Source organism: Carassius gibelio, chromosome B11, assembly GCF_023724105.1.
Source record: "Carassius gibelio isolate Cgi1373 ecotype wild population from Czech Republic chromosome B11, carGib1.2-hapl.c, whole genome shotgun sequence".
Classification (NCBI taxonomy): Eukaryota; Metazoa; Chordata; class Actinopteri; order Cypriniformes; family Cyprinidae; genus Carassius; species Carassius gibelio.
In genome coordinates, this window is record NC_068406.1 from 26,067,938 (window position 1) to 26,089,524 (window position 21,587).

Sequence of the window (21,587 nt, forward strand, 5' to 3'; positions counted from 1 at the left end):
TACTACTGAATGAGTATGAAATCTTTGGGATGTGCCCCGCTCCATCTCTCAGGGTCCTGTAGGTTTTTTTTTTTTTTTAATCTGGTGATGGTACATTAATGCTCTCAGAAGTCCCCTGATGGTACAATCTTTCAGTTATGTCATGCCACACAGACTTTTACAGACCTGTTATATCAAGAGAGGACTTCAGAAGCTTTCAGAAGGCAAGACACATCCATTTACAATGAGCAACACAGTCTGGAGTCTTAAAAGCTCACCCTCGACCTCTCTTTCCCTCCTCAGCACCAATGCAGCTTTGACTTGGGCCTACTAGAGCACAGGACGAGCTGGAATAGATTCACGTAAATATCACAGCCAATAACCACTGAAAAATGTATTGGTAAACAGTGTTATTAAGGATGTTTGCTAAAGCTTGTGGGTTAGGGTTAGGGTTAGGTTTGTTAGGGTTTGTATTATATGGACAATGGATGTGAATTGTGTACATTATTTGATATTCCAGTTCGATATTCCTTTGCTGTCTTTCCGCCCACTGCTCTAAAAGGTCATTTACACCCTCCATCCTCCGAGTGTTTGTGTCTTTGGCAGACACTGACAAGTGCATACGTGTTTGTGAACACGGTCAGCTTGATTTTGAGACGCGACTCGAGGGTGATAACCGCACAAGTGCTGAGGGCTCTTGTTAATTCGTTGACAGGCGACTAGGATCAGGCCTGCTACGTGTGGCATAGTTTACTCATGGCACTCTCCTTCCTTTCTGTTCTGGTTTATCTCCACTCCGCTCATATTCAGCCTAGCTTTTGAATTATGCATATACACATACCATGGTCCATTGCTCGTTCGCATCACATTGGTGTCTGATCTTAAAAAATGCACCACGTGTGAGAGGTAATTAGTAGCTACCTTTAGCGTTGGAGCCACAGAGGTTCCCTCAAGGGAACTACGCAACTATACTGTCACTGACCTTGCAGATACATAAATGTCTATTTGGTTTCAATACATATAGATTGACTAAAGTCTGAAAAATCTGTTCCGATGGGCACGCGACCAGCTAATCTTGATGCATGAGTAATTATAAAGTATTTTAATGCATCAGTCAGTGACATGAATGACAAACACCACAGGGAGGCCACCTAAAGGACAGAACACATTTTAAGTAAGAAGAAAAGGAAATGACTGGCTATTAACCCCAATTTGGTTGTTTCATACGAGGATGCATGGTTTCAGGGCTTCTGTGATGCACTGAATGATTGCTTGAGGTATATATGGCTGGGCTTATGTGTGAAGCACAAAGTAAAGTTGGCAGCACGCCATTTACTGCAAACCATGCCTGCGGCTTTTTCAAACTGCTTGTCTACATTGTGTGTTTTGAATGAGTCAGGTGGACAAGAGAAAGACAAGCATTCACCCAAACTAAAGGCCAAGCCTGATGGATCAACTTAGACAGTCAAATTCACCTGAGTAGACTTAGGATAACGCTTCATGAATATAGTAGTTAATCAAACAACTAAAAGTGAGGTCACAGAACATGTCTTCCAAAGCTGAAGCTTTTATTTTAAGTATGCAGTGAAAGAAGCAATTGAACCACCGTTTCAAAGTCATTCTAGAGGAAGGGTGTGTGGATACTATTAGGTAAAGAAATGATTCAACAGTTAAAACTTCACACATTAACAAAGCGGTCATATGAAACCAGAGAAAATGAGATTAACACAATACACTTCCTCAGTAGGTTGCTCTTAGTAATGCTCCATTTAAATTTCAACATTGCCTCAAATGATTGTCTGAAATAAAATAGACACAAATGAGACCATTTTTTGACATACAGTAGGAGTGTATAGCTAAACAAAATGAAATAATAATAATATGTGTGTGTGTCTCTCTCTCTATAATAACTTTGTTTGAATTTAATGAAAACTTTTATTGAGCAAGGAAAAATTTAAACTGATCTCAAGTGAAAAAAATAATGTTTATAATGTAAGACAAGATACAACCATAATAACAACAATACATACCATTTAAAAAAAAATGTGATTATTATGTAACCATAATACTTTAAAAATACACTATTTTTAAATAAACATATAATCTTTAGCAGCAAATCAACAGATCAGAATGACTTTTAAAGGATCACTGATAATTGGAGTAATAGCTACTGAAATTTCAGCACTGCAACACAGTAATAAATGACATTTTGTTATTTAAATAAATGACATTATTTAGTATATATATATATATATATATATATATATATATATATATATATATATATATATATATATATATATATATATATATATATATATATATATATATTTCCTCGAATATCCTTGAAAATCCTTGAACAAGTAGTGAACTATTTGAAATCATTATGAGGCTCTCACAAATGCCATTTATCACTACTCTCTTGCGCATTATAATTTCATGGTACCATCCTTTATAATTTAGTGCTCGTCATCTCTAGCAATTTTCTTTTTAAAAGCAGCCCTTTATTTTCCTTAACTTCAGTGAACCTGCAAAGTTCAGCTCAATGCACCCAGTGTTTGTTGCAATTTAACCTTATGTAGCGCAGCGACCAAACTGAGGAATCACAAACCATTAGCGCTAAATTCTTGCAGTCAAGATCATTATACGGAAACTTTCAGACTCCGAACCTGCAGTGCACATCTGTAGTTTTCCCCCCAATCTCTCTATATCATTACAGGTTCACTGGTGAAACCAGAGCTCAAGTGTGCAGCGGATAAAGACTCCAGACCCACACAGCCACGCTGTCTATACCAAAACTGATCAAAGAGAGAGTGGAAAAAACACATTACACATCAGCCGGTGCATACGTGTTTGTGTGCTTGCAAGTAAAAGCTTTGAAAATGTTGTTAGCTTGAAGTGATTATTGCAAAATCATTAGTGTATCTTATGCTTCTTTGGTCTCTCAGCAAACATATCTAGCCTGAGGTCCTTAGGCAGGTTAAAGGGAATCAAAACCTGCGCTGATTAATTATCTGAGGTCCTGTGAAGCTGTGACATGTGGAAAAGTATGTGCTATTATGGGCCCTTCTAAAAGTAGTGCTGTAGTTATTTCAAATCAAACACATGGAGTGCTAATTTGAACATATTTCCTTCAAAATAATCCATTAATCAGTTTCCCTTCAGGTCAAATTGATTGTTTGGTTTGAAGTAATTTTTCATTCTTCATTTTTAAGAAACCAAACCCAACAATTCTTCACTGAGATCTGCCTTTCAAATTGGCTTGAGAAGTCACTATTCATTGGCTTCACAATATGAAGTCAGAGCCTGATGTGCAGCTCTAACATCAGGACTTCCAGGAAAACAATACTCCAGTAGTTAATAAAACCATGGGAGCTTTTCTCATATTGCTTGATTTACTTGCTTAGAATGAGCTTATGTTACTGTGATATGCAACTTTATGAGAAACATTTTAGATCCCTGTTCCATCTTGGAACAACAACAACAAAAAACAACAACAACAACATCTTGGAAATAAACAAACAAATAGCATTATAAAATAAACTAGATAATAAATAAACAAAAAAGCCCAAAGCACATTTTTATATGCTAAGTCAGCTTTAGTTAAAAGCTTAACCCTATACAGTTAACCTTGTGAGTGTTAATCACCTGATAATCTTTAAAAGCTTTTTAAACAAGAAGATATGAAAGAAGAATCAATGAAACAGATAGCAATAAATACATTAATAAATAATAGCCTATGACATTTATTTGTATATGCTAAATCAAAAGACAGCATTACACAACACCGCATTAACCCTGTGAAGTCCTTAAATATTTGTCCTGGGCCCTGTGAATTTAAACGATGGCCCTGGAAAAGTTAAGAGAATGAGAGAGGCAAAGCACAAAAGCACCAGGGAAGAAAAGGAGAGGAATATAAACGTTAGCCAGACAAAGCCCACAGCGGTCAGCAGCCCCTTCGTTATGAGTTTGAATAGTCTGACATGCACAAACACAGTGTGTTAACCTTGGGCGAGGCTGAGGGGAAAAGGGCAGCGGAGGGTGGTGGTATAGAGGTGTTAAAGGCCTAAGCAGGTGTGACAGTTCTGAAAGCTTTCACTGGACAAATAAGGTTTCACTGGCCTCCAACCAATGCTGAGCAATGGCTGACCTCAGCGCCGGCAGAGAGGAGCTGTGCTTATAGTAGAAGAGAAGCACAAGAGATGAAGGAAAACAAGCAAGTTTGTAATTATGTGAAAGATGCCTATAAAACAATAACAGTGTAAAAGTACAACGTATGTTCTCAAAACAGACAAACAGATCGGAGATCACATTCTGCAGGTTGTCTTGAAACTGTAACTAATAAATAAACATGTACATCAACTATATTAAAATCTATAGATAAAAAGATATGCAGCTGATCAAGTTTTAATAATACTTGTCCATTTTAATAATACTGTCAAAATATTCCACCAATCACCACCAACCCCTGAAAGTAATTCATTTTCCATTTTCATCCAGATGGGGGCAGCAAACATTACATTATGCTAGGTGCACAGTTCCTTCATAAATTACCACTTAGATGAGCTGCTCATGCAAACGTTTGTGGTTGTCTCCAAGAACCAGGCATCTTAACAGTTATTAATTCATTCATAACAGATTAACATTTACTGGAAAAAACCGGATAATTATTGTATGATAAATATTGTGCATGAGAATCACGTATAAACTAGTGCATGTATATGTAATCTAGAGAAAAGAAAAGAATTTTTTTTTTTTATATATATATATATATATATATATATATATATATATATATATATATATATAAATATATATATATATATATATATATATATATATTTATATATATATATATATATATATATATATATATATATATATATATATATATATATATATATATATATATATATATATAAATATATATATATATATATATATATATATATATATATATATATATATATATATATATATATATATATATATATATACATAAACATGGCAAATGCATGAAATGCAAAAAAAGGAATTTCACATCAAAGTGGGCGGTCCCATGACGTAATTTCTGCTCGCTCAACTCATTTGCGCTCGTCTCCAGCATTTGTTCATCTGTTTCCACGCGCGCGCCGGAGAGCGAGAGCCATTGCGACTCGACACAGCGCAGTGTTCAGCAGCAGCCACTCGTGTGTCCGTGCCTCCTATCACCTCTCGCAAGAAGTGGATACTGAAATTGTTTCGCCGTCGGACGTTGTGGTGTTTAAATCCTCTTTGACTCACAAACTCATCATGGAGAATGAGAACAAATACCTTCCGCAGCTGCTGGCGGAACGCGACAGCCTGGACGCGTCGTTCACCCACGCCTTGAAACTTATAACAGCAGGTAACGTAAAAACTGTTGTTTTGTGAAAACGAAGGCGAAGAGGCGTGGGAATCTAACAGGGAACATTTTGCGATGTAGATAAGTCTATGTTTTATTCAAAGAACCGGTAGGAATCGACTATAGTCGTTCGCGGGACGCGGGGCGACCGTTGGTCTCGCTTCAGCGCGTGCGCGGGGGGTCGTGTACTAACGTTGCTCAGCTCGAGCCAGGCACGTGCTACCGAAGCTATTTTCCATGTATTTGGAGGGATGAACTCCACTTTTACTGGATGATATATATTTTTTGTACCCTTTTGTTTAGTGCGCTCGAAACCCATAGTGCTGTAGAGTTTTACCCCATCATCTTCCACAGTACCGATTCCGCTCCAGCGCAGTAACTTACTTGACCCGCGTGCTGGATAGTTTAACGTTAACCGTTACCCGCCGCCCGTTCATGGAAGTGAGAACTTTCGAACCAGATTACGTGTTTTCTACAACTTTACGATAGCTAATTAGTATTTCAGTTGTATTTTTAAGATAATCATCTTTTTCTAAATGAAGATTTACCGCCCATTGTTTGTTTGTATGGAGCGCTCTGTATCTATGGGGGTCAACGTGGCGTTTCTCTGTAATTTAAGCATCGAGTCCCAGCCGACATGCACCTTTTGTGTTTGTCTAGACTGATAGATCTGGAAAGCGTAAGATTGAATCATCCAAGGCTGATCAAATTAAATTGAAGACGGATGAATATCTTTTTGAGATTTGTCGTAGTAATAAAGACCATCCGGACCATATGCGGCTTTAGGCTGAAAACTGTTGCATCTGGAGATGAAATAGCTTTTTTGGTGTAGGAAATGTATTTTCCTGGCCTCGTTTCAACACGTCTTACATCATCAGCCTAGCTGGAGTTTAAATGTCTCTTGTGGTTTTTATTAGCAGATCAGATTATTTTTACCTTAAATTACCTTTGCAGAGGCATCAGACTTGCAGTGAAAAGCCCTTTAAAAAGCAGAGTCTATTGATTTATAGCGTTTCCTTGCAGTGGCTTTGAGGCAAGCACTTTTCTTTGCAACCTGAAGCAAAAATTTAAATCTCAGACGAACATTTGTCATTGATGTAAAACGATCTGGAGATGGCTGGAAAGTATCCCAGGCCTGTAAACATTAATTTATAATCCAGCTTGTCATGGTAAATGAGGGAAATGTAACCATGTTAATGTGTCTCCTCACCAGTGATGCCCATTTTAAAGATTTAAACCTGGTTTCTTAAATCTGATATTAATGCTGCAATAAACTTCTGACCCTGTTCTCTGACGTAGAACTCAAAACTTGTGTGCAAATGTTTCTGCCGATTTAGATTTGTAATTCATGTAAATAGCTGGTTAAGCAGTGATTGAAGAATTTTAAAATATAGTAAGAAGCTCTAGTTTGTGTATTTAAATGTTCAAATCTGATGCCAATTTTTTTTTTTTTTTGTGCGTTTTAGAAATTGAGAGGGTTGAGAAGGGAGAGACAGAGAAAGATACAGAAAGCTACCTGGACCTCTTTACCCAGAAAAACATCAAACTGAAGGAAAGGATTCTCATACCAGTCAAACAGTACCCCAAGGTGAGTGTCACTGTGCTATTCAGGAACACGAATGCTGTGCTGGTTCAGATCTGGTGTTGAATGAATGTGTAACACCTCAGTGGATGCAAAGGTCACCTGAGGGTTCTTGGGAGGAACAACATTTTTTAAAGGAAAGTAGAACTTATTTTAGGGCAAGAATTGCATTAGTAGTGGAAATAACTGTTAAAGAGCGAAATAGTAGGTCTGAACTCACCAGGGGCATATTTGAACAATTTTGCGAACCTTTGATTGTTGAAGCCTGTGAAAGGCCTGTAATCTGTCACGAAGGGGCTTAAGATATTTTCCAAAGGCATGTTTCTTTGTGCGTGTCCCGTGATAGCTTACCTGCCAGAGGCAATCAGACCATTTGATTGAGTCTTCTGCTGTTTTGTGAGCGTAGCTGTGTTTTTCTTTGACCTTGCATGTTTATTCTCTAAAGTTTGCTTGCCAGAAAAGTTGAGTCTTGCTGATTTTAACGTTTCAGCTTGCACTTGTTCTTTTTAACTATTACTTGGATGGCAGATTAGTATGCATGTTCTGCATGACTGATTATGCCGCTCATGGCCAATTGAAAGTGCTGTTTCTCTTTTTAGAATGGCTTGTTATACTAAGCTTTTGCTTAGATTGAAAAAATGGGTTGTCCTGAGGATCTTCAGAGTTGTCTTTGTGTGGTCACTGTATATCTTGGAGGCAACAAATTGTGTTAGATCTTTGCTCATGACTTGATTCACAGCTGTTAGCTGCATACAGATCTATTCCACAGCAGACTCTTAGGTTCTCCCTGTGGGTTACTTTGATTTTAAATGCTGGACTTTACCTCTTTTTTGGAGTGGCACTTCTCTTTGTTTTTGTGCTAAGAAACCGCTGTTTTGTTGTCTCCTGAGTGTGATTTTCCTCCAATTTTGGCCAAGTGTCTTCATCTATGCGTTCCCAGACCACCTAATGTTACCCCTCGCTTTGTGTCGAGCGGTGCACGACTCTGGCCTTTGATCAGTTTTCATTTTATTTATTAATGCATTTTATTAATCTTGTGCTTTTCTGGAAGATCAAAACTTGAGTTTTTAGTCCTTGAAAACTAGTTCAGTCAGGCTAAGTGAGGTGCTGTAGATTTCTTCAAACACTTTGGGTTTAAATATTTATTTTTTTGTTGCTTTGTGCAGTTTAACTTTGTTGGGAAGATCCTCGGACCACAGGGGAACACAATCAAGAGACTGCAGGAGGAAACCGGCGCGAAGATCTCTGTGCTAGGAAAAGGGTCCATGAGGGACAAAGTCAAGGTAATGTGTTCTTTGAGGTTTTTTTTGAATGATTGTTGCAAGAATAACTTTTACCATGGGCACGTCACTTTCATTTTGAGTTTCTAAGGTAATAAAATCACAATCAAATCATTTTTATTGTCACATATTTAAGTAGCTCTTAAACAAAGGCATAAAAGGGTGTTTCAAGGCTATTTGATGCATCACGTTCTGGTTATCTTGTTGTGAGAAGGTTTAATGACAAACTATGGGTAAACTATATACTTTTTGTTTTTCAGGAGGATGGCTTGAGGAAAAGTGGAGAACCAAAGTATGCACATTTGTCCATGGAGCTTCATGTGTTTATTGAGGTGTTTGCTCCTGTTCCTGATGCATATGTGCGCATGGCTCATGCCATGGAGGAGATCAAAAAGTTCTTGTTCCCTGTAAGTACTCAGAAATCTGCTCCAGATTCAAGAAAGACAGCCCAGAAATCATTGTAGTTTTTATCTAAGCTTTCTGTTTATAATTCTGAGATTTATGAATTCCAAATGGGCCATTGTTTAAATCCAAACTGCCTGCATTGCTGGATTGTAACTAGGGCTGCACGTTTTCAAGTTTTTCATTAACCGTTAACCGAGGCCCTTAGCGGTTAATACTCGGTTAACCATAGTGTGCGCCAGGGTTTCCGTTGTCCGGTAATTTCCGGACATTGGCCGAAAAAAAAAAAGAAATGTCAGACAAAATGTAATCTCTCCGGTCAAATTGTCCTATTAAAACTGCCGAATAATCCCGCCCACTAACACAATCTGAATTTGAGAATAAGCCTAAAATGTATAAAGCAAATATACATGGACCTTTGGCTGTTATAAAGGAACAGGCTCTAGTAATAGTTATGTAACTTTCCGTGTTTAGGCGAAGGTAACAAGCAGGCTCCGCGGCCGCCTCGCTAAGGCTATGACTATGACTATGTTTGACAGGTACAATATTTGAAAATCGATAATTATTTATTTTTTTTAATTACATTTATATCTGAATTTATGTCAACCTATAGACTTTCAAATATCAAAATGTCATGAATTAATATGTATTTGTGTACAAAATGACATATAAACATATTTTCCTATTATATTTTGCCTGGAAACGCTTCCAACAAGGCGTCGGTTCTATTTCTAGCATGCACGCGTCGAGCCGCGCGTCTCACGCAGGCAGTCGGCAAGCTACATGGGAGCCGAATTAAAAACAGACGCCACGCAGCTGAGATGCTTTCGCCCATCGCCACACATCCAGTGTGTCCTGACCGGCCTAATGATGCCCGGGTGTTGGCTGTTGAGATTACAACAACGAGGTTGTACTTGAAGTATATCTAAGCACTGTATTGCAATACTTGCATTTTGCCCCGTCACTCTCAATTTTAAAGTGCTCCAACGCTGTACTTTTTTTTGCCCGCTTCATATTGGAAAAATGACTTCTTCTTGTGGACATTACAAATGCCTGGGAGCGCTCTGGCGGTCTCTGGTGGTGCAAAAATGTATTACAAGTAATTTCAATGCATGCCATTGACGTCACTTAACCGAGCAAAATGTTTCACTCGGTTACCCAATTTTTAACGGTTAATCGGTTAACCGGTTAACCATGGACACACCTAATTGTAACTCTACTTGCTTGGCCTGTGGCAGCAGATTAATATTTAATCTGATAAACCTGTTGTTTTCAAGCTCAATCTTGACTGAAAGGTTTCACTAAACAGTGTGTGTTTCCCTGTAAATGACATTAACTTTTGTGCACTGTGGAAATGGCCTTTATTTGAACTGTTTCTCATGCTGAAGTTACATGGTCCAAATCTTTAATATCTGCTTTTGTGGAAAGCCACTCTTTGCATGTCCTGATGTTCTTGTGGAAAGTCGTGTTAGTGAGCTGTGTGCCTACCTCGCAGGACATGATGGATGAGATTTGCCAGGAGCAGTTCATGGAGATGAAGTTTCTAAACGGTGGCCAGGAACACGGGGGCAGAGGCCGAGGAGGGCCACCAATCAGAGGCCGTGGAGGTCTACCTCCTCCTGGAGTACCCAGGTATCCACACTAATGCATACACCTTTTTAATAGATTATTTGTCTTTTTTGGTTTGAGCTGGATTTTCATTCAAAACTGGTATTAATGCAGAGAAAACGTTTTTTTTTTCACAGGGGTCGTGGTATGCCCCCACGTGGTGGTCGTGGCGGACCCCCTCGAGGTGGAGCCACAAGGGGAGCACCTGCAGGTAGAGGTGGACCATCAGTCCAGCCACCCAGAGGAGCAGCCTCCAACCGTGCCCGTCCACCCGCCCCTGCGTCTCAGCGGATGCCCCCTCCACCACCTGCGCACCCTCCGACCCAAGACTCATACGAAGATTATGTACGTTTCTTTATTTTCTGAATTTGCTTTGAAGATATTGAGTGATCTCAATGTTTTTTTTTTTCTTTCAGTCTTATGACGAGAGCTACACAGATGCAGGCTATGAATCCTATGACAGCTACTACAGTCAGCCACAAACGTAAGTTAACAGTACATGTTAGTACATTTGGGACTTGGAAAGTCCTAGTTTCCTCAAAAAGACCACGTTATAATATATTACAACAGCTTATAATCATTGTGCTTTATGGAGGCTTTTTGGAAACATCCCAGGTTTTTTAAAGCAAAATGTTCTTGGCTTAGTATGTTATTTTAGGAAATTCAGGCCAGGTTATCTTGTGTAAGAGTTATTCGTTTGAACAGTGTTTGTACTTGCATTTTTTTTTTTCAGAGAACCAGAATACTATGACTACGGACATGGAGACACACAGGAGGGATATGAAAATTATGGTAAGTTGTGTTTTTTTTTTTTATATATTTTGAATAAGTTGTTTAATAACTTGTTTTATGTGAAAGATTGTGTCCTGGTCTGATATAGGGTCATTTATTCCCATACCATGATTTGCTGTTTATGTTTTTAAACATTTATAGTTATTTTAAGGATGAGGACTCGTGTTACATTCGATAATGCTACTGTAACTGAACAGAACGGTTTCTGTATATCAAGATAGTTAAGGAAGTATTACTACCTGCAAGTTTTCACAAAATGTTATACTTGTTCATTTGGAAATGAGGCCTGATGCATAAGCTGTCTGAAATCACATACTGTCTAGTAGGTGGGGTGGCACGGCTCGCTGAAAAAAAACGAACCATTCGGTTCACCACACACGGTTTGGCACACGCTGGGACCACGGTTTAACTTAAATCTGACAAAGCACCTGTAATATGGTTTGCTATAAATAGCATGTAAAACAAACTGGGTTCAGCTAATGTTTATGTTGATGGATGCGCAACAGCGTTGAGAGAGAGAGAGAAAAAAAAGCCCTGGACAAATCATTCACTCTTGTTCAACGCAAATGCTGTATATGAGCAGTCATTTATTCCGTCATCACCCGGGTGGTGATAGTGCGCGCTCACAGATGAGACCTGAATATCACACGTTTATATGCGTTTAAACCGAACTCATTAAAGTTTTGTCAGTTTAAAAATTTAAGAGCCAGAGGACGTGAGCTTGCACGCGCAGTGTGAAGATTTGTGCGTGCGCTCATCTGAAGTATGCAAACCCATGCCTCAGAACGCGCACAAATATTAAGCTCTCTCTGTAGTATTCTTTAAATGGACACATTTAGAAAAGAATTTTCAAAATGCTCGTCTTGGTAAGTATCCTACAGCAGATATAGGCGGCTGAATGTAGGCCTACTGTATCAGTGCATTCTCTTAAAGTGACAGTCTTTTATATTAATCGAACAGCAACAACAAAGAAATCACTCACTGCTCTTGATTAAAAAAGCTTTTTTAACTTTAATAAAGAATAATTTTTAATTTATACAGTCCAAAATGCAGTGCTGTTTTACATTTGATTACTTTATTCTATTTCTGTACCTAAAAACTTAAGCTAGACCTGCCAAAAAACAAACTGAAAATCTGTTTGTTTGTATCTTTACTCTATCTTTACTCTTTACTCTTATTTATTTGTGCTGTTGCTTGTAGTTGGATTTTTATTAGAAAGTATAGTTTTTCCATAAACCTAGCACATACTGAACTGTACCGAAACCGTGACTCTAAAACCGTGAAACAAACCGAACAGTGAAAAAGTTTAACTGTGCTACCCCTAATATTAGGTACTTAAATTTGGTCTGAAACGATGTGATTGTTGAACAAGTATATTCTGTTTAGCATGACATTTTCAAATGCATTTGAATTTGGACATACCATAGTTTTGACATACTGTTTACGTTCTACATTTTATGATGTAGTATAGAATTTTCCATATTCTGATGCTGCACATAGTTTGATCCATAGCATAGATGTTCACATAAATTTGACCTTATTTTTTAATAATTCCTGTAAATTTGAGATTGTAACCATCCTAACACAGTCTTGTCTTGCGAAGGTAGATTTGGTCATTAACGTATTTTAAGGTTAGTAAAGGTCATTTACGCCTTGCTAAGCTATAGTTTGCTTTTTTAATCTTATACACTTGCACTGTGTGTTCTGTCCCACAGCTCAAAATGACTGGAATGGTACACAGGGCTCTGCTGGCGGTGGAAAAGCTCCCACTCAGAGACCGACCAAGCCTGGGTTAAGGGAGCACCCCTATGGACGATACTAAATCTGACTAGTGGAACGTCACCCAACGCATCGCCATGCCAACTGTCTCCCATGGCAGCTCACGCTTTAAGCTACCCGACAAAAGTAATTGTCCGTTAGTAGTTTTTTTGGTCGTGTTTTTTTTACTCTGGACTTTTTTAAAAGAAACTTGAGAGAACGGCATTTGAAAGCCTCAAGAATAAACAAACTTTAGAAGGATTAGTTTAAATATTGCTGTTTTTTTGTTTGGTTTATTTTTAATTTTTTTGCCAGTATCTCTTCCTCTGCTCATACCTACCCTTGCTTTTTTGCATATGTGGATGGTAAAAAATTTGTTCCAGTGATTGGGAAAAAGTATTTAGCTGGAAGGTAAAGCCTAACAACTGTACAGCCACTTTTTGTGTTACCTTAAAAACTCTGCAGAGGTGCAGTTGCAGATTCCCATGTAGGCTACATTTCAAAATTCTGTTTAATACTAGCTTATCAAAAAGACCCTAAACGTAATGTCTGTTTTGTAATAAGGAATATAAATAACTGAAATGCAAAATGTCTTTAATGGTATTTCCAACAGCCATTGATTATTTCTTATTTGATTTAAATAGTCTCAAAAGCTGTAAATGTAGATTTAGACCTCAATATTTTTCCTTTTATCTTTAGAGTTTTGAAATATAGCCCAATTAGACGCTGTTGAGATGGAATGTCCTCAAATCCTTAATTTGTTAAAATAAGATGTTGCTCTTCATAAATGTTCTGCAGAATAACCCATGTTTGGCTACTTATGTTTAAAAGGGAAAACAAATCAAACATGTCAGATTATCATGGATGACGCAATGCTATATAAACTGCATGCACAAACTGCTTTAAAAAGGATTTGGACAGCAATCTCCACAAGGGTCATCTCTTTCTTATGTAAAGGGATACTGCAGCTAAAACTGACTCTATTGTACATAATTTAAAAAAGGAAAAGGAAAAAAAAAACACCCAAAACTGTACTTTTACTGCCATTTTAGTATTTGTATCCTCTCCATAAAATGCATAATGACACATGTGTAAGTTTGCCTAAATAGGTAACTAAATCTGTCCAAAACATGTTTTGCAGCAGTTGTCAATAAAGCCTAGTTTGTTTTTTATGAAACTTTAACCTGGTTTATTTTTCTTTGTCTTCATAAAATCTGAAATGGCCTTTTAAATAACTTCTAAGCTTCGGATCCAACATTTCTTCCTCTTCAAAAACAGATTTTAAATTTAAAACAATGCATGAAGACGTAAACTACACTAAAGGAGTCTGTTTAAAGTGTTTGATTTGACAATTAAAAGCACACCTTTAATGTTTCTCTCTCTTTTTATACTTAAAAAGGACCCTAGAGGTAAGACCTGTGCTCTTTAAAAATAACCTGGATAGCTTCCTAATGTCTATAGAGAGAACTAAAGCATTCGATGCTTGGGTATGTATTAAACTTTTCTTGAATGACATTTTACTTTTGGTCTCACTTAGAATGGGAAATGTATTACAGCCTGAAATAATTTGAATTTAAAAATTAAGTTATGCAGGGGCCATATTTGTCAAGACTGATGCAAAGACAAGTTGGCTGCTTTTAGCAAAAAGGACAGGAGAGGACCGTTAAACCTTTAACTGCAGCATTGTAAAGGTAACCCTAACCCTAAATTTGTGAGTAGTGTTAAATTTATATACATAAAATTGTTTGGAAACAGCGTGCAATGATTTAAAATATCCATTCGTTAAAAAAAATAAAAGTAAAGTGGAAAAAAACATACAAACATGCAGTAATTTTGCTTATAATAATATTTCTGTACTAACATTTTAGAGCAGAACTGTAATGCAACTCATGCTAAAAGAGCTCCGTGTCAAATCTAGATTCATCTGTTTGTAATGCTGCTCCTGTTGTTTTTTTTTCTTTTGCGATTTTAATTCTTTAACGTATTAAAATACTCAAATGTCCCACCTAAAGAATTTACCTGGAAAAGACTGAGTTGCATGACTCAAACTTGGCAGATTGCATGAGCTTCCTCAATACAATATAGTTTATCATGACAAAGTTTGGTTATTTGCTAATAGCCATCTCTCTTCCCTCAGGTTGTGATGCCTGGAAATTCCTGGAAATGCGAAGTTTAATTGAGGATGTCAGACCTCTCCTCAGGTCAGTTATCTTTTCCACTTAAACATGCATCAATGCTTGTGCATTCAAAAAAGTTGTTACTTTTAATTGTTGTAGTCTGTAGTTTTCATCCATCTTAATTCTGATGAGTCAAAGCTTTCTAAATCTGCATGTTCTGCAAGAAGCAGTAAATGGAACTAAGTTGCACTGCCCTAATGGGCTTGCTTTCGGTTTCAACTTTATATTAAGCCATGTAATTACTGGTAGCTCCAGTGGCTTAATGTGATGTATGGACTCATCGTGGAAGTTGATTCTAACATCTGAGTTGTGTGGGCTCCTCACTCTTGCTTGCTTTACTAATTGACTTGCTATTTTTCTACAGGAAAAGACAAGTGTTTGTTTGCAGTGTAAGAACAATCTTACCTCTGAACACCAGCTGTCTTTAAGGAAACCTCCGTGGACAGTACAGTCTGACTGAACAGCTTCTGAATGGGCTGGAAATGCAGAAATCGATGGTCCTGTCGACTAAAGTTTGAACCAGCAACCTGTTAATGGGTTAAAACGGGAATGTCTTGAGTTCTTGGTGGTGTTTTTATTGGCCCACCAGTTGTAAGGCAAGGTCATTTTCTCTATTCTGAAAGTTTCTTTTTTCTGTTCACCTCATCCAGTGCTTTATAAGCAAACTTTACTTTAAATGGACTGCTTCTGTTCATTTTAGCTAAGAAATCCTTTTAACAAGCTCAAAAATTCTGTCCAGGCTCTCCAGACGTCTACTTCAGACAATACTCCAGTGCTTTTATTCTGCAAGACAAGCATGTCTTCCTCGGTTCCTTGCTCGGAGGAACGTACATGCTAATTTAGAGCTGTCCAGCCCCTATCTCTTAGCACAGACTTTGTCCTTTAATTGCCATGGTAATTTTCATCGTGCTCTTGAGTAGATATGTTTGAATGGGTTTATGCTGGTGGAGCTCTAACGTTTTAACCTTCTGAATAAAGGTCTTTCTTGCCTTAATTGAGAGCTTACCATAAATGCTGCTTTTTCTAGTCCTCGCTGTGTTTGTCACTGTTAGTGTACATTGCTGTGGCTTCCATCCTTTGCTCACCCCCCCACCTCCCTCCAGTGCACATAGGATTTGAGCCTGTCATTTTGACCAATTACTATCTTTGACACTGTGTTCGTCCCCCCACGGAGCTGCCACTTTTTGCCTTCTGGCTAACAGGACTAATGCCTTATTGCATTAGAGACAAATCAGTCCTCAGTACAGATTTTAATAAGCATCAGCCACCGCTCAAGTGCCATCGAACAATTGGAAATGGATGTGTGTGGGTAGGAGGTGGACTGATGCGTATGCAGGCTTCACCATAATGAGAAATTGCAAAAGCAGATAATGGAAATATTTAAATAATTTCCCAGACAGATACGAGGGGGTAAAGAAAACTAGTCTCAATCAGGAGGAAATATTCATACCCACTGTGTGCACTTAATGCGTCTTTGTTTACATGGTCATATCTGTTTATGTCAGACATGCATGGCCTACAGCTGCTGGGGTAATGCCTCTGAGGTAATGTGAAAGGAATGTGTGGTGGTCTGAAGCCGGGGCATTGTGGCTTGGCAGCTCTTTCCTCTTAACACACATTGTGCATGCTGAAAACAGGAAGCATGGCTTTACGAATGCAAATGAAACGCTTCCACCACTGACTGTCTGTCTTCCTGCATGGCTTTTTAGCTAGTTTCACACATAACCAGTACACACTCTCCAGGGAGTCAGGGTTTTGAGTGCACAGGAATGAGTTGTGACTGTTTCTTGCTCACCTCCTTCAGTGTGAAAAAAGCTGATAATAACTAGGCCTGATGAATCGAATCCATCCATGTGGAATCTGGCTTGAGTAATCCGTAGCCCTCCTGGAATGAGAGTTGGACACCTCCACCTTGGCTATCACTGAATGTAACATTCCACTGCATGTTTTCCAACATCCACATAATCAGACGCAAATAACAAAATGTAGGGAAGCCATGGGAATTGCTTGGGATTAGTGATGAAATACAAGAGCCAGGAGTCTATTATTTTATTTTCCTAAAAGGATTGATGAGGCTGTATTTACAATTCAGCTAAAATGGATTTGAGCTTACTGAAGTACCTAGCTGTTGGCCTTCTCTCAGTAGGAGCAAACTAAAGACTTTGGGGTCAAAGAAACCAGTGACTTTCAGAACTTATCTTTAAATTTAAAGTCATTCAAACTTGTTTGGAAGTCGATGTATCAAAGAGCACTCACACTCAGCCTGCATATTATGTATGACTACAAAGAGAGTACTTATTCACAGATGTTTTTACCTGTTTTGTAATGTCAAAAATAAATTGAATTCATGAAGTGGCTCTTATGTGTCTCTTTCAAAGTTTGTCTTTTGATGGCTACTCCTCAGGGTTTCAGACTGACTACAATGGACTTAAATGGAAAAATTTTCGAACAGTACAGTAAGTGCAGTAACTTGTTAAATGCTGAAGAAAGAAGCAATGCACACAATCAAATAGTCTTTATAAAATGGTTCTGTAACTTGACTTGAATTTTTTATTTTAAGTGCCAGTGGCTCCCTTGAAAGTTTTGTGCTTTGTTTAAAGCAAAGGTCTTCAACCCTAATCAAACAAACCAAAACCAGTAAATCAGGGTCTTCAGGATCACTTGAAAATCATAGGCAGGTGTGTTGAAGCAGGTTGGAAATGGACATAGCAGGAAGGTGGGGTTGTATGCAAAACTTCAAATTTAAGACTTCAAGTTTAAAGGAACATTTACGGATGAATATAGTTAATGTATTATATGGTTAAGCTCTATGAATAGCATCTGTTGCATGTCAGTTGCCACAGAAAAAACGTACCGGCTTATGCCTCAGATTGTAAAATCAGCAGAAATGCATTTACAGTGGATGTCCATGAGGCAGCTGTTGTACGGATTCCCCATAGACTTCCATTGTAAGTGCAAGCAACATTCAGGCAATCGGTGTAATAACTGCTTGTCCTGCTGGTTGCTGTGCTGAGCATGTTTTGAAACCTATGAAGGTGAATAAGACGTGCATCAAGCAGCTCTCATGAATAATTTTAGTCTTGTGTACGTTTCATGCACAACAAGGATGTGCTTTCATGAGCAAGGCACCTAGAAAACTATGTTTATATGAAACCTTGATGTAAGCAGGTTCTGTTGAGTGATTGTGGTGCTTTTAATGGAATGTGTGTTTAATGAGAGTGTGCTCAGGTATCTGATGAAACAGATGAGGATCAATGAGACATGCTCAACATGCATCATGTGTCAAGGTATCTTTACACAGCCAAATTCAGTCTAAAGATGCATTGGCACTTACAATCCAGGCTAAATTATGCCTGCTCCAACCCACCTCAACCCCTAGTATCAAAGTAGACAGTTGTAATGGCTGTATAAATGCATTTATGCAATTTCAGAGCAGCATTAAGCCATTTGCATAAAGACACCAAAATAGCACTTCAGAAGTGCTTCTGTGCCAACTTTCCAGTGTAAATTTGTCCCTTTTGGTGATAAACTCACGGTGTTGCAGAAGAACCTTAGCTTTGAGTCTTCATGTGTTTATAGATGAGTAATTACTTCCATCCTTGTGTTTCCAGAACATAGTTTGGCAAAGTTAAATGACTAAAAAGGAAAGTTCTCATTTTGACCCACAACCCACGTCGACAGTACAGATCCGCCCGCTCTCATCCTTCCTCTTTACTGGTCTGCTGCCAGTGCTCGCTCTGAGTGAGACTGAAATGGCAGCAAAGCCCCAGGAGCGTTTTCATGTGCAAAGTAGTTGCAGTTGATGTAGTTTATGCTTTTTATTATTAGTGTTTCCAAGAGAATCCGCCTCCTCAAGCTAACCCCGGAATGACCTTTTAAAGATCTTTCTTGTTGGGAATGTAGTTAAACCCAACAGCCTGTCACAGGTCACCGCTGCGGTTTTTGTTGACATGTCAGTGCATGCTGCTTCTCTTTTTTCCTGTTCACATGGAAACCCTGGGCCTCATTAGCTCATGCACTTGACTCCAGACCTCTGTCCGCGCTTCCACGGGAGCAAATCCTTTGGAAGCAATTTAGGGCTTGATATAAATCAATTTTATGTTAAATAGTTGCCTTGAAAGGAGGTGTGGGGGTGGGGAAGTGTGTGCTTTACCAAGCCGTAGGCTTCCCACACGTCCCTTGTGCTTTAGTCACAACGCTGACCACTGTAGGCTCTCTCTGCTTTCCTCTCTCTCACTCTCCTCAAGTCTTAGTAATTCACTTTTCGCTTCCTCATTCTCTCCTGCCAACCTGCATTTTCTTTCCTCTTCCTCTCTCTGGTCTCATGTTTGACCCTCTGCGGTTATTGTGCCTTGCCTTTGGCTCGGCTCTAATTTTAGTAGGATTGAAGAAAGTCTAGCTGGGGAAGGGTGAGGGGTCTTTCTGCAAGCCTCAGACTTCCAACCTAATTACCCATCCTGTTACCTCAGTATCAGCCTCCCTGCATCATACCCATCCGGCGGACACAGCGGTGACTCGGTCACCTCTCAATAGAGCAGTGCTTTTCACTAAGGATAAGAGTCAGATTCCAGTGCAACTGCCATTTTGGTACTGCAGTGTCAATTGAAAACATAATTTGGGAAATTGGAGGTTTGATGGATATTTTATTGTATAACCATCAAATATGTAAAGGTTTGACTAATAAAAAGGGTAAATAAGAGTTGCCAATTTGAGGCACCTTGTAATAGTGACTGTGGTTGATACAGTTATTTACCTGTGGTATACACTGCACAGAATGACGCCAACAAAACCAAGGTCATGGGTTTGATTCTTAGAGAGCATGAAACGATTAAAAAAGTATACCTTGAATGCAGTGTAAATCACTTCGGATAAAAGCATTTACCAGATTCAAAAATAACATTAGATTTGAATAGTTGATTAATCAAGCAATGGTCAATATGTCAGTCTGTCATTAAACCTGTATTATTTTAATATCAATTTGTCATCAGGGATACCATTGATCTAACTAGAATCTTATTTTCTGTCTCGCTGAGGAGTACCAGCATACTGCATTAAGCTTGTGAATACACAATTTATCATTCCCCTTAATCTAGATGAGCAGAACTAGTGGTTAAACAGTTTAAGTCTGGTGGCTTTGAGTTCAAATCTGATAAGAGAGCTGCTAATTTGAGTCATTTGCATTTCTACAATAGGTAGCTGCATTGGAGTTTTATTTTATTCTGGAATCATTCAAAGTGTGCTTTTTAATGGGGCTTTAAGCATTACTATAGCTCATATTTAAGAGTTTGGGTTTGAATCAGTAAGTATTACTATGAAGTATGAAACTTTGGTCTGTAACCGTGAGACTTGGTGATGAGAAGTGTACGTTTCTAATGGCGCCTATTTTTTTTTTTTCGATTTTCCATCAGACTGAATTAATGGAGATCACATCAAAAACCCAAAATTATAGGTAAATCGCATTACGTCATGCTCATTCGCATCAGTAATAGCTGTGTTTGAATTGACAAGAGTGCAATCTGAGTGAAGTGCTGGTGTGTCTTCAATATCTAGACCCACTTTCAGGTTTAGTTTGAGATGTTTTGACTGGAATGCTTTATGTATATATATAAGTAGTTAGCCAAGTAACAAAATCCAAAGTTTGACAAATTTATACCACACACAGCAATGACAAACAATTTGAGTGTCTACTTTAATAATATAACACATGAAAAACAGTATGTGAAATGTAAATATTTTGAGTTTCATATTATTTGAAAAGTACCTGGATGATATACTACTGGCGAGATTTTGAAGTTTGCATCTGATAGACACTTACCATGATATACTATGAGGTAGGTAACATTACACAGTTAACATGCCAGTACTTGTATTTACACAGCATGTAATTTTGGACATGCACCTAAGGACTCAAACTGATGAATCACATCCGAAAATTAGAGCATAGTGCTAGAAATGCCAAGGGCTTGGATTCGATACCCAGAAAATGAATTAAATGCTAAAAATGTATGCCTTGAATGCAGTGTAAGTTGCTTTGGATGAAAAAAAAAAGAAGAAAAAAAAAGTGAATCTCTTAATTTACATAAACCATCTGAATAAACTGATTACTTAAAATGAATTTGGCTTTCCAGTGCTTCATATAAGAGAGTGTAAGAATGGACCATTGAGGTAAGTGCATTTGATTATTCCCTCAGATGTTCAAAAACATTAACATTAGCATTTGATTGTGCTACACTGCTGGATAAAGTAGTACTGAAAAAGTCAGACTTAGAAAAATAGCTGAACTACTGTAACACTGCTGAAAAATGTAGTACTTTTAGTTATTTACCCAAGCAGTAGCAGAGACTTATTTCTGAGTGAACTATCCTTTTGAAGCAAGTATGAAAATTGAAAGCCTTCAGTTTAATTTCATATGATTTATAATTTACAATGAGAACCTATATAGACATTGTAATACTTCAATACTTTGGACACGACTAATGTGTTTTTTCACAGTAATTTAGCCCAATACATTCCCCATGAAGACTGTGCATGGAAACAGTTCCCTGATTCCGCATGACTTGGCTGCAGTGACCCTTTTAATCAATGCTTGGAGCGTGCTAAAACACCTCAAAGCGTGGTCCTCCTCC

The 21,587-nt window shown here is 38.2% G+C and overlaps 2 protein-coding genes across 4 annotated transcripts in view; one reads left to right on the forward strand and one right to left on the reverse strand.

Moving 5' to 3' along the window:
- Positions 1-21,587, reverse strand: part of LOC127967792 (microtubule-associated proteins 1A/1B light chain 3C-like) — a 207,145-nt gene that overhangs the window by 127,341 nt on the left and 58,217 nt on the right. The gene's annotated exons all lie outside the window — the stretch shown is intronic.
- LOC127967788 (KH domain-containing, RNA-binding, signal transduction-associated protein 1-like) lies at positions 5,087-17,313 on the forward strand. 2 transcript variants are annotated; one of them, XR_008155828.1, is made up of 11 exons: positions 5,118-5,365; positions 6,829-6,950; positions 8,111-8,227; positions 8,485-8,631; positions 10,122-10,258; positions 10,372-10,579; positions 10,651-10,718; positions 10,968-11,026; positions 12,742-12,931; positions 14,922-14,985; positions 15,326-17,313. XR_008155828.1 is itself a non-coding variant. In XM_052568470.1 (9 exons), exons 1-9 carry the CDS (start codon positions 5,272-5,274, stop codon positions 12,846-12,848), a joined length of 1,059 nt encoding a protein of 352 aa, XP_052424430.1. In that variant the 5' UTR covers positions 5,087-5,271; the 3' UTR covers positions 12,849-13,967. The 2 variants fall into 2 exon arrangements, 1 of the variants encoding a protein (XP_052424430.1); XM_052568470.1 differs by lacking the exons at positions 14,922-14,985; positions 15,326-17,313 and having other exon boundaries at positions 5,087-5,365; positions 12,742-13,967.

Coding starts and splice junctions, on each gene's coding strand:
- LOC127967788 (XM_052568470.1), top strand. CDS start 5,272: ATGGAGAATGAGAACAAATACCTTCCGCAGCTGCTGGCGGAACGCGAC. Junction 6,951..8,110: donor CAGTCAAACAGTACCCCAAG/GTGAGTGTCACT, acceptor TGCTTTGTGCAG/TTTAACTTTGTTGGGAAGAT. Junction 8,228..8,484: donor CCATGAGGGACAAAGTCAAG/GTAATGTGTTCT, acceptor TTTGTTTTTCAG/GAGGATGGCTTGAGGAAAAG.